The sequence below is a fragment of the Pelophylax lessonae genome (assembly GCF_965119305.1).
Source record: "Pelophylax lessonae genome assembly, chromosome: 11".
NCBI classification, from domain to species: domain Eukaryota; kingdom Metazoa; phylum Chordata; class Amphibia; order Anura; family Ranidae; genus Pelophylax; species Pelophylax lessonae.
Genome location: NC_138778.1, coordinates 233,706,205 through 233,720,121, shown reverse-complemented (window position 1 = coordinate 233,720,121; position 13,917 = coordinate 233,706,205). Strand labels below are relative to the sequence as shown.

Genomic DNA, 13,917 nt, shown 5'->3' with positions numbered 1-13,917 from the left:
CCTGCCAGAAGCATCTGTGGAGGCACAAGAAACTTCTCCAGCTGAGGCGCTGACAACTGGGCAGAGGGTCCAAGACCTCTTCCCCACACCTGTAGCAGTCCTGGAGGTCCAGGTTGAGAAGGGAGAGGAGGTTGTTATCCTCCCTCCCCAACAGTCAGAGCGGAGGAAACTGTCTTCCCTCCCAAACCTGGATCTGTGCACCTGGGAGACGGTACCAGAGAAAGATTGTCCCAACCTCCAGATGAGGGTAAGGAAGATGGAGCAGCCGACTCCCCATCCCAGCAGCAGACGGAGCCCCAGAATGATGACACCAACCCAGCAGAAGAGCTGGCGACAGAGCAGAGTGTGGCTGACCTCTGTCCTCAACTAACAAAGGATGGAGTTCCTGTTGTAGTTGATGGGACTGCGGTCTTCACCTCTATATCCCAGGAAAGCTGGGCACTCGGCCCAGGTCCCCAACAGCATGAGGGTGTGAGCCCAGACACCCTGTCTTCTCTCCAGGGGCTGAAAGGACTCCAGGGAGAAGGGCCAGTCCACACTTCTCCCCCGCAGCGGGTATGTTCTCCGAGAGAGGCAGAGGTTGGCTGGGTGAGTAATGCTCCGTTCAGGACAATTTATTTGGGGTACTGTGTGGGTACAGACATTGGGGGGACTGGAACTACAGACAAACTTCAAAGTCAACCCGTTTGGGGTCCCCTCCTGTGTTAGTCTCCTTCCGAAAGGACTTTGGTTGGAGGGCCCGTGGAACCCAGCTTACCTTAGAGAAGTTAAGAAATCCCTCTCTCAGCCCCCTAGGCCCCTCCCTCTCTCAGCCCCCTAGGCCCCTCTTACATGTAAGTCACCCTGTGTCTATTAGGGACACAGGGTGACCAAGAAGCCCAGTCTGGCCTGCCCAAACCAGACTTCCACAGACTGATCGGCTATGAGAGCTCCATGCGCCCTGCCGGGACAAACTTACAAACTATGTGGAACTTTGTCAAGGAAGCTGCCATGATGGATTGACTCTTTGGGACTTGTTATCCAACTAACTCAGGCACAGACTGATTGGGGGTCTGGTACCTGGTTAGTCTACTTTTTTGGGGGGGGGGGGGGAGATATGTGATGGTAGTCACCGTCACTGGGAATAAAAGACAGACACTATATGTGGGGCCCTTGGAGTAATGTTACTTTGGATTCAAGTCCATGTCTCCCCAAGACAGTCAGAATCAAAAGCAGATGCTAATATCAGCTCAACCACCTGTCTTCCACACATTGTTGAATATGCTGATTTACTCGCCTATTATCTACAATGGGTTCTGTGTTTACACTTATGATAATGTGTATTGTAATTCAGGGGCTCGGGGACAGCAGTCTGCTAGTTAATTGGCTCAGGTTGATTGAATCATTGTCATCTATTAGTTACTGGTAGAAAAGTAGAGTGCCGTATGTATTGGTTGTTCTTTAGATAATTAGTTCAGGTTAATTCTATTTCTGTACACAATTTCATCTGCATATGATAATGTAATCAGGCATGTGAATCAGTGGGGTAATTTGATCAGGAGGGGGGTGTCGTCGTCGTGTGTATAAATGGTCTGAGACTATTCAATAAAGGAGAAGGTTCCAGAACTTGTACAAGCTAAGTTGTTGGCTAGCTTTGTATGGGGGGTGGCTAGAATATCTGATATCTATGTTCAAGACTGAAGGAAGCCGTATACTGATGGAAGCCCACAAACACAGTGTGGGTCGCGGTTCCCTTACACGTGCCACATCCATAAAACATCAGTGCTCATCTGTGCCACTACGGTGCTTATCAGTGCCCTACAATGCCTCACAAAATTGTAATGGGTAGTCAGGAAATTATATGTGTAATTTATGCTCCTTCAACACCTGACGGTGCTCCTTGCATGTTGGGCCTCTGTATGTGGCCAGGCTGTGTAAAAGACTCACACATGTGGTATCCCCATACTCAGAAGGAGTAGCAGAATGTGTTTGGGGATGTAGTTTCAAGTATGCATATACATTTTCCAAAATCTTGTGGGGAAAAAAAAATGACATGTTCAAAAGATTCACATTGTCCTGATGCTCCGGGGCCTTTCAAAAGTGCAATAGGTTGTCAGGAAATGATATGTGTAATTTATGCTCCTATAACGCCTGAAGGTGGTACTTGGATGTTGGGCCTCTGTATGTGGCCAGGCTGTGTAAAAGTCTCACACATGTGGTATTACCATACTCAGGAGTAGTAGCAGAATGATAGATGCAGATGACACTAAATTGGGCAGGGCAATAACTGCACAGCATGAAGCAGATATCCTACAGAATGACCTGGACAAAATAACAGAGTGGGCAACGACATGGCAAATGAGGTTTAACGTGGAGAAGTGTAAGGTTTTGCACTTGGGGACTAAAAACATAAAAGCACAATACACGTTAGGGGGGGAACCTTTGGGGGAATCAAAAATGGAGAAAGATCTGGGAGTCTTGGTAGAGGATAGACTAAGCAATAGCATGCAATGTCAAGCGGCAGCTGCCAAAGCCGGCAGAATATTAGCATGCATAAAGAAAGGGATGTATTCCAGAGATAAGACTATAATCCTTCCACTTTATAAAACTCTGGTCCGACCACATCTGGAGTATTCTGTCCAGTTCTGGTCACCAGTCCTCAGGAGGGATGTGTTGGAGCTGGAGAGAGTCCAGAGAAGGGCAACTAAACTAATTAGGGACCTTAATTATGAAGAGCGTCTACAATCGCTTAATTTATTCTCCCTGGAGAAGAGACGCCTGAGAGAGGACATGATAGCAATTTATAAATATCTCAATGGTGATCTCAGCATAGAAAAAAAGCTATTCAGTCGAAGGGATTGCATGAGGACTCGAGGGCATACAATGCGGTTAGAGGAGAAGCGTTTTAACCTCAGGCAACGTGGGGTTTTTTTTACTGTTAGGGCTACAAGATTGTGGAATTCTCTACCACAATAGGTGGTTTCTGCGGGAAGTATGGTGGCTTTCAAAAGACTCTTAGACTTATATCTCAAGGATCAGAACATTCAGGGGTATGAGAGAGGATTATGGCCACACACACCTACATAGGGGGAACTATTGTCTTTATTCAACCTCACCTACTATGTAACTATGTAATGTGTTTGGGGGTGTAGTTGCAAGTATGCATATACAGTGTACTCCATACTCAGGAGCAGCAGGATGTATTTTGGGGTGTCATTTTTGCTATGTACATGCTAGGTGTTAGAAATATCTCATAAATGGACAACTTTGTGAAAAAAAAAAAAAATGCGTTTTCATTTTCTTTCCACATTTTCCAAAAACTTGTGAGAAAAAAAATGACAATTTCAAAAGACTCATACTGTCCTGGTGCTCCGGGGCCTTTCAAAAGTGCAATATGTTGTCAGGAAATTATATGTGTAATTAATGCTCCTAGAACGCATGAAGGTGCTCCTTGGGTGTTGGGCCTCTCTACGTGGCCAGGCTGTGTAAAAGTCCGACACATGTGGTATTACCATACTCAGGAGGAGTAGAAGAATGTGTTTGGGGGTGTAGTTGCAAGTATGCATATACAGTGTGTGAGAAATAATTTCGCAATATGACCATTTTGTTGGGAAGAAAAAAAATCTTCATTTTGCAAAGAATTGTGGGGGAAAAAAGACAACTTCAAAAATCTCACCATGCCTCAATTTTCAATGATTGGCACCATAGCTTGTAGACTCTATAACCTTCACAAAAACCAAATAATATATACTTTTTACCAAAGATATGTAGCAATATTAATTTTGACCAAAATCTATGAAGAAAAATTACAATATTTTAAAACCAAAACGAGGAAAATGCATTTTTTTTTTACCAAATTTTTGGTCTTTTTTTCATTTATAGCGCATTAAATAAAAAATACAATGAGGATTAAATACCACCAAAGAAAGCTCTATTTGTGTGAAAAAAAGGACAACATTTTCATATGGGGACAGTATTGCATGACTGAGTAATTGTCATTCAAATTGTGAGAGCACTGAAAGCTGAAAATTGGTTTGGTTAGGAAGGGGGTTTAATGCCCAGTGGATAAATGGTTAAAGAGGAGACCCTGGAGAATAAAATGGCGGTTTTTCAATTTTTTAGGTTACATTTTTTGAGCATTTTTTCAAACACTATTTTTTGCCCAAAAAAATACACTTTTTTGAATTTTAAATTCACAAAAACACAATATCTAACCCAATGGTTTAGTAAAATATAAAAGATGATGTTAGGCGGACATAAATAGATACATCTCATGTTTTAAAATTGCGTTTGCCCGCGCCACGGCAACAAACGACGTAAATGTTACTGTCCATAGGCGACGCTTTAAAAGCCTTTCCAGGTCACCACTTTAGATGTACAAAGGAGGTCTGGCGCTAGAATTACTGCCCATGGTCTGACGTTCGCGGCGATACCTCACATGTGGGCGGATCGCTGTTTGCGTGAATGCGGGACAGACGCATGCCTTTGAGCATGAGCACCGGGGGGGCGGGGTCACTTTAAAATTTTGCCTTTCCCTATGGAGTGGCGCCCCCTGTATCTGAGGCAGCGAGATGTCACGCCTGTCACTAGCACACAGGCCCATGACTGAGCCACCTCTCACTGCAGCTGGGTACACAGGGAGCCATTCCATTGGTTCACAAAGGCAGCCCGTTCTCTGTCCATCCAGTCATGAGCTTTACACAGCTTTGCCACATGGTACAGCCCTGACATATTTTTCTGTTGCAGTTTCACTTTCACTTACAGGCCTGTGCCTGGCAGCACAGTGAAGACCTCATCACCCAGTCACTCTGCTCTCTCCTCCTATCAGCACATGAACTCATTGGTTCCTTTTGCTGATTCTCTCTCCCCCCCCCCCCCAGTTTGAGCTCTGCTGTACAGGCAAGAGGTGTGATTCGGGGACCAGCACTGCCTGTGTCTAGGAAAAGAATTGATGACATCACAATCAATGGTATGCAGTTTTCTAGGCTCATGTCACACAATAGTGGAAGGAGTACTCAGTACTGCCCATCTCCTGCAGCTTCTTTGCAGCCACTTCCAGTCCACGTGTTCTCCAGTGATGGCGGCGTGGTATTTCTCAGGGCGAGGTTCCTGATGGTGACAACACTGGACCATGTCTGTATCATGTGGGTGGGAACGGGCACTTGCAGGCTCCATTGAAAGTTCATGTAACGGGGTGACAACACAGGAGAACAGTTGGTGGACAGGGACAGAGTGTTGTCACCCCATAACAGGAAGTGCCAGAACAGGGAAACCAGTGGCAGGATCACCAGGGAATATTTCAATACAAGCTGCAGATTTAAAAACCAGTGAAAGGATTTTATTATGGTGAAGAGTCTATGAGAGGTAAGGATTGGGTGACATCACTGTGTGGGGACGCAATTCCTTACCCATCCTCTGGGGGCGCTTCAACACATACGGCTTCATATCCACCAGGTAATGGTCAAACTCTGCATCCAGGCTCTCCCAGGCATCCTCCTGATTGGTCATCTCCCCCTGGAGGACGGCACATAAGTCAGTCATGTGACCCGAAGATACAATATATACACATACATAAAGGCTCTCTGATAATCTCCTCTCCAACACTCCCCCACACTCTCCTCCCCAGCGCTCTCCTACAATCTCCTCCCCCCCTGTATATACACAAATATATACACACAGTGCTCCCCCCCGTATATACACACAGTGCTCCCCCCTGTATATACACACAGTGCTCCCCCCCTGTATATACACACAGTGCTCCCCCCCTGTATATACACACAGTGCTCCCCCCCTGTATATACACACAGTGCTCCCCCCCTGTATACACACACAGTGCTCCCCCCCTGTATATACACACAGTGCTCCCCCCTGTATATACACACAGTGCTCCCCCCCTGTATATACACACAGTGCTCCCCCCCTGTATACACACACAGTGCTCCCCCCCTGTATATACACACAGTGCTCCCCCCCTGTATATACACACAGTGCCCCCCCCTGTATATACACACAGTGCTCCCCCCTGTATATACACACAGTGCTCCCCCCCTGTATATACACACAGTGCTCCCCCCCTGTATACACACACAGTGCTCCCCCCCTGTATATACACACAGTGCTCCCCCCTGTATATACACACAGTGCTCCCCCCCTGTATATACACACAGTGCTCCCCCCCTGTATATACACACAGTGCTCCCCCCCTGTATATACACACAGTGCTCCCCCCCTGTATATACACACAGTGCTCCACCCCTGTATATACACACAGTGCTCCCCCCCTGTATATACACACAGTGCTCCCCCCCCGTATATACACACAGTGCTCCCCCCCTGTATATACACACAGTGCTCCCCCCTGTATATACACACAGTGCTCCCCCCTGTATATACACACAGTGCTCCCCCCTGTATATATACACACAGTGCTCCCCCCCCTGTATATACACACAGTGCTCCCCCCCCTGTATATACACACAGTGCTCCCCCCCTGTATATACACACAGTGCTCCCCCCCTGTATATACACACAGTGCTCCCCCCTGTATATACACACAGTGCTCCCCCCCCTGTATATACACACAGTGCTCCCCCCTGTATATACACACAGTGCTCCCCCCTGTATATACACACATTGCTCCCCCCTGTATATACACACATTGCTCCCCCCCTGTATATACACACAGTGCTCCCCCCTGTATATACACACAGTGCTCCCCCCTGTATATACACACAGTGCTCCCCCCTGTATATACACACAGTGCTCCCCCCCTGTATATACACACAGTGCTCCCCCCTGTATATACACACAGTGCTCCCCCCTGTATATACACACAGTGCTCCCCCCCTGTATATACACACAGTGATCCCCCCCTGTATATACACACAGTGCTCCCCCCTGTATATACACACAGTGCTCCCCCCCTGTATATACACACAGTGATCCCCCCCTGTATATACACACAGTGCTCCCCCCCTGTATATACACACAGTGCTCCCCCCTGTATATACACACAGTGCTCCCCCCTGTATATACACACAGTGCTCCCCCCCTGTATATACACACAGTGCTCCCCCCCTGTATATACACACAGTGATCCCCCCCTGTATATACACACAGTGCTCCCCCCCTGTATATACACACAGTGCTCCCCCCTGTATATACACACAGTGCTCCCCCCCTGTATATACACACAGTGATCCCCCCCTGTATATACACACAGTGCTCCCCCCCTGTATATACACACAATGCTCCCCCCCTGTATATACACACAGTGCTCCCCCCTGTATATACACACAGTGCTCCCCCCTGTATATACACACAGTGCTCCCCCCCTGTATATACACACAGTGATCCCCCCCTGTATATACACACAGTGCTCCCCCCTGTATATACACACAGTGCTCCCCCCCGTACACAGCTCATACCATGTGTGTGGGAGAAGTGTCCCCTCTCTCCAATGTTGTCACTCACCTCTCTGCCTCTCTCAGGTTTAAACAGCTCAGTGACGTATTTCCGGCAACCGACGCCCGGTCCCCATAGCAACACACGACGCTTCTCCGCCTGACCGGAATACAAGGGGCGGTGTTATACTGGCCCCTCTGGCTGATTTTGGGTACTGCATCCTCTGTAGAAAATAAGGAGAGTTGAGAAAGGAGGTGTGTGGTGCTCTGCTGACCTCTTTGGCAATTCTTAGGTACTGCACCATGCATTGTACGGCATCGGGAACAAAAATCAGAGGTGTGAGAGGCACTCTTCTGCCTCTAGTGGCCTTTTTAAGTTACTGCACCATGCCATGACTAGAATAAGCAAAGGACAGGTGGGGGGGGGAACTCTTCTGCCCTATGTGGCCACTTTGGGGTACTGCACAAGGTTTTGGTCAGAAAAAGAACAATGGTGGGGAGGTACTCTGCTGCTTCCTGTGGCCTTCTTGCGGTACTACACCATGCTATGATTTGAATAGGGAACTAAGAACGGAGGTTGCAACGTACTCTGCTGCCTTATGTGGTCAATTTTGGCTACTAAATCATGTCATGAATTAGCAACAGAAAAAAGAGGTGACAGATACTTTGCTGTCTTCTGTGGCCGCTTTGTGGTACTGCACCACACCATGATTGGCTTAGGGAAAAGAGAATAGAGGTGGCAGGTACTCTGCTGCCCTCTGCGGCCCTTTTGGGGTACTGCAACATGCTGTGATTTTAAAAAAGGTAAAACAGAATAAAGGTGGGGTGGTGCTCTGCTGCCATCTGCGGCCTTTTTGCAGTACTGCACCATGCCTTGATTAGAATGGGAGGCACGGAATAGTGGCGGAGAAGTACTCTGCTGCCCTCTGTGAACTTTTCAGGGCACTGCACAATGCCAAAAATAAGAATAGGGAATATAGCATAGAGGTGGGAGCTACTCTGCTGCCATCTGTGGGATATTTAGGGTCTTGCACTATCCCATGATTAGAATAGGAAAACAACCATATATATAGGAGGTATTCTGCTGCCCTCTGTGGCCACATTGTGGAAGGGGCAGAGACACAAACTACTGCAGGAAATCTCACCATTGTGGGAGGGGCAAAGACACAAACTACTGCAGGAAATCTCACCATTGTGGGAGGGGCAAAGACACAAACTACTGCAGGAAATCCCACCATTGTGGGAGGGGCAGGGACACAAACTAGTGCAGGGTATGGGAGAGAAGCAGGCCCTGATTGGCCAATCAAGAGCACCGGGACTTCTCCCGGGTGGGCTGGTCGGTCCGGGGGCCGTTCCGCTGGGTTGCCTGATTTAAAAATGGCGCTGCACGGCGCCAACATGTCACGGCGCTCGGAAAAGGCTCCCAACTTATATGAGCTTTCCCGAGTGGCGGCGGTGGCGCATGCGCAATGATGTGTTGGCGCCGGGCGGCGCCAATTTTAAATCGATGTGGCCTCAGGAACAGGTGAGACTCCTCTACTGTCTACCATTATGCGGGGCTGCAGGCATACTACAAGAGATGCAGTGCTGCAGGCATGGTACATCTCCTGTACCATGTCCGCAGCCCCGCATTCTCCTGTACCATGTCCACAGCCCAGCATTCTCCTGTACCATGTCCGCAGCCCAGCATTCTCCTGTACCATGTCCGCAGCCCCGCATTCTCCTGTACCATGTCCGCAGCCCCGCATTCTCCTGTACCATGTCCGCAGCCCAGCATTCTCCTGTACCATGTCCGCAGCCCCGCATTCTCCTGTACCATGTCCGCAGCCCCGCATTCTCCTGTACCATGTCCGCAGCCCAGCATTCTCCTGTACCATGTCCGCAGCCCCGCATTCTCCTGTACCATGTCCGCAGCCCCGCATTCTCCTGTACCATGTCCGCAGCACTGCATTCTCCTGTACCATGCCCGCAGCCCTGCATTCTCCTGTACCATGTCCGCAGCACTGCATTCTCTTGTACCATGTCCACTCCACAGCACTGCATCTCCTGTACCATGTCCACAGCACTGAATTCTCCTGTACCATGTCCGCAGCCCCGCATTCTCCTGTACCATGTCCGCAGCCCAGCATTCTCCTGTACCATGTCCGCAGCCCCGCATTCTCCTGTACCATGTCCGCAGCCCCGCATTCTCCTGTACCATGTCCGCAGCTCAGCATTCTACTGTACCATGCCCACAGCCCCGCATTCTCCTGTACAATGTCCGCAGCCCTGCATTCTTCTGTGCAATGTCCACAGCACTGCATTCTCCTGTACCATGCCCGCAGCCCCGCATTCTCCTGTACCATGTCCGCAGCCCCGCATTCTCCTGTACCATGTCCGCAGCCCCGCATTCTCCTGTACCATGCCCGCAGCCCTGCATTCTCCTGTACCATGTCCATAGCACTGCATTCTCCTGTACCATGTCCTCAGCCCCGCATTCTCCTGTACCATGCCCGCTGCTCTGCATTCTCCTGTACCATGTCCGCAGCCCCGCATTCTCCTGTACCATGTCTGCAGCCCCGCATTCTCCTGTACCATGTCCGCAGCCCCACATTCTCCTGTACCATGTCCGCAGCCCCGCATTCTCCTGTACCATGTCCGCAGCCCTGCATTCTCCTGTACCATGTCCGCAGCCCTGCATTCTCCTGTACCATGTCCGCAGCACTGCATTCTCCTGTACCATGCCTGCAGCCCTGCGTTCTCCTGTACCATGTCCGCAGCACTGCATTCTCTTGTACCATGTCCACAGCACTGCATCTCCTGTACCATGTCCACAGCACTGAATTCTCCTGTACCATGTCCGCAGCCCCGCATTCTCCTGTACCATGTCCGCAGCCCAGCATTCTCCTGTACCATGTCCGCAGCCCCGCATTCTCCTGTACCATGTCCGCAGCCCCGCATTCTCCTGTACCATGTCCGCAGCCCAGCATTCTACTGTACCATGCCCACAGCCCCGCATTCTCCTGTACAATGTCCGCAGCCCTGCATTCTTCTGTGCAATGTCCACAGCACTGCATTCTCCTGTACCATGCCCGCAGCCCCGCATTCTCCTGTACCATGTCCGCAGCCCCGCATTCTCCTGTACCATGTCCGCAGCCCCGCATTCTCCTGTACCATGCCCGCAGCCCTGCATTCTCCTGTACCATGTCCGTAGCACTGCATTCTCCTGTACCATGTCCTCAGCCCCGCATTCTCCTGTACCATGCCCGCTGCTCTGCATTCTCCTGTACCATGTCCGCAGCCCCGCATTCTCCTGTACCATGTCTGCAGCCCCGCATTCTCCTGTACCATGTCCGCAGCCCCACATTCTCCTGTACCATGTCCACAGCCCCGCATTCTCCTGTACCATGTCCGCAGCCCTGCATTCTCCTGTACCATGTCCGCAGCCCTGCATTCTCCTGTACCATGTCCGCAGCACTGCATTCTCCTGTACCATGCCTGCAGCCCTGCATTCTCCTGTACCATGTCCACAGCCCTGCATTTTCCTGTACCTTGTCCGCAGCCGTGCATTCTCCTGTACCATGTCCGCAGTCCCGAATTCTCCTGTACCATGCCCGCAGCCCTGCATTCTCCTGTACCATGTCCACAGCCCTGCATTCTCCTGTACCATGCCCGCAGCCCTGCATTCTCCTGTACCATGTCCGCAGCACTGCTTTTCCTGTACCATGTCCGCAGCCCCGCATTCTCCTGTACCATGTCCGCAGTCCCGCATTCTCCTGTACCATGTCCGCAGCCCTGCATTCTCCTGTACCATGTCCCCAGCACTGCATTCTCCTGCACCATGTCCGCAGCCCCGCATTCTCCTGTACCTTGTCCGCAGTCCCACATTCTCCTGTACCTTGTCCGCAGCCCTGGATTTTCCTGTACCATGTCCGCAGCCCCGCATTCTCCTGTACCATGTCCGCAGCCCTGCATTCTTCTGTACCATGTCCGCAGCCCTGCATTCTCCTGTACCATGCCCGCAGCACTGCATTCTCCTGTACCATGTCCGCAGCCCTGCATTCTCCTGTACCATGTCTGCAGCCCTGCATTCTCCTGTACCATGCCCACAGCCCCGCATTCTCCTGTACCATGTCCGCAGCCCTGCATTCTTCTGTGCAATGTCCACAGCACTGCATTCTCCTGTACCATGCCCGCAGCCCCGCATTCTCCTGTACCATGTCCGCAGCCCCGCATTCTCCTGTACCATGTCCGCAGCCCAGCATTCTCCTGTACCATGTCCGCAGCACTGCATTCTCCTGCACCATGTCCGCAGCCCCGCATTCTCCTGTACCATGCCCGCAGCCCTGCATTCTCCTGTACCATGTCCGCAGCACTGCTTTTCCTGTACCATGTCCGCAGCCCCGCATTCTCCTGTACCATGTCCGCAGTCCCGCATTCTCCTGTACCATGTCCGCAGCCCTGCATTCTCCTGTACCATGTCCCCAGCACTACATTCTCCTGCACCATGTCCGCAGCCCCGCATTCTCCTGTACCTTGTCCGCAGTCCCACATTCTCCTGTACCATGTCCGCAGCACTGCATTCTCTTGTACCATGTCCACAGCACTGCATCTCCTGTACCATGTCCACAGCACTGAATTCTCCTGTACCATGTCCGCAGCCCCGCATTCTCCTGTACCATGTCCGCAGCCCAGCATTCTCCTGTACCATGTCCGCAGCCCCGCATTCTCCTGTACCATGTCCGCAGCCCCGCATTCTCCTGTACCATGTCCGCAGCCCAGCATTCTACTGTACCATGCCCACAGCCCCGCATTCTCCTGTACAATGTCCGCAGCCCTGCATTCTTCTGTGCAATGTCCACAGCACTGCATTCTCCTGTACCATGCCCGCAGCCCCGCATTCTCCTGTACCATGTCCGCAGCCCCGCATTCTCCTGTACCATGTCCGCAGCCCCGCATTCTCCTGTACCATGCCCGCAGCCCTGCATTCTCCTGTACCATGTCCGTAGCACTGCATTCTCCTGTACCATGTCCTCAGCCCCGCATTCTCCTGTACCATGCCCGCTGCTCTGCATTCTCCTGTACCATGTCCGCAGCCCCGCATTCTCCTGTACCATGTCTGCAGCCCCGCATTCTCCTGTACCATGTCCGCAGCCCCACATTCTCCTGTACCATGTCCGCAGCCCCGCATTCTCCTGTACCATGTCCGCAGCCCTGCATTCTCCTGTACCATGTCCGCAGCCCTGCATTCTCCTGTACCATGTCCGCAGCACTGCATTCTCCTGTACCATGCCTGCAGCCCTGCATTCTCCTGTACCATGTCCACAGCCCTGCATTTTCCTGTACCTTGTCCGCAGCCGTGCATTCTCCTGTACCATGTCCGCAGTCCCAAATTCTCCTGTACCATGCCCGCAGCCCTGCATTCTCCTGTACCATGTCCACAGCCCTGCATTCTCCTGTACCATGCCCGCAGCCCTGCATTCTCCTGTACCATGTCCGCAGCACTGCTTTTCCTGTACCATGTCCGCAGCCCCGCATTCTCCTGTACCATGTCCGCAGTCCCGCATTCTCCTGTACCATGTCCGCAGCCCTGCATTCTCCTGTATCATGTCCACAGCACTGCATTCTCCTGCACCATGTCCGCAGCCCCGCATTCTCCTGTACCTTGTCCGCAGTCCCACATTCTCCTGTACCTTGTCCGCAGCCCTGGATTTTCCTGTACCATGTCCGCAGCCCCGCATTCTCCTGTACCATGTCCGCAGCCCTGCATTCTTCTGTACCATGTCCGCAGCCCTGCATTCTCCTGTACCATGCCCGCAGCACTGCATTCTCCTGTACCATGTCCGCAGCCCTGCATTCTCCTGTACCATGTCTGCAGCCCTGCATTCTCCTGTACCATGCCCACAGCCCCGCATTCTCCTGTACCATGTCCGCAGCCCTGCATTCTTCTGTGCAATGTCGACAGCACTGCATTCTCCTGTACCATGCCCGCAGCCCCGCATTCTCCTGTACCATGTCCGCAGCCCCGCATTCTCCTGTACCATGTCCGCAGCCCAGCATTCTCCTGTACCATGTCCGCAGCCCCGCATTCTCCTGTACCATGTCCGCAGCCCAGCATTCTCCTGTACCATGTCCGCAGCCCCGCATTCTCCTGTACCATGTCCGCAGCCCCGCATTCTCCTGTACCATGTCCGCAGCCCAGCATTCTCCTGTACCATGTCCGCAGCCCCGCATTCTCCTGTACCATGTCCGCAGCCCCGCATTCTCCTGTACCATGTCCGCAGCCCAGCATTCTCCTGTACCATGTCCGCAGCCCTGCATTCTCCTGTACCATGCCCGCAGCCCTGCATTCTCCTGTACCATGTCCGCAGCACTGCATTCTCTTGTACCATGTCCACAGCACTGCATCTCCTGTACCATGTCCACAGCACTGAATTCTCCTGTACCATGTCCGCAGCCCTGCATTCTCCTGTACCATGTCCGCAGCCCAGCATTCTCCTGTACCATGTCCGCAGCCCCGCATTCTCCTGTACCATGTCCGCAGCCCCGCATTCTC

At 51.6% G+C, this 13,917-nt stretch overlaps 1 protein-coding gene across 1 annotated transcript in view; it reads right to left on the bottom strand.

The window, feature by feature from the left end:
• Nucleotides 1-5,489, bottom strand: part of CEP112 (centrosomal protein 112) — a 398,710-nt gene extending 393,221 nt beyond the window's left edge. Inside the window, exon 1 of the mRNA XM_082272104.1 lies at nucleotides 5,388-5,489. Within this exon, the coding sequence (XP_082128230.1) occupies nucleotides 5,388-5,487 (100 nt within the window). The 5' untranslated portion in view covers nucleotides 5,488-5,489. The remainder of the gene's footprint in view (nucleotides 1-5,387) is intronic.
• Between the last annotated feature and the right edge of the window lie 8,428 nt (nucleotides 5,490-13,917).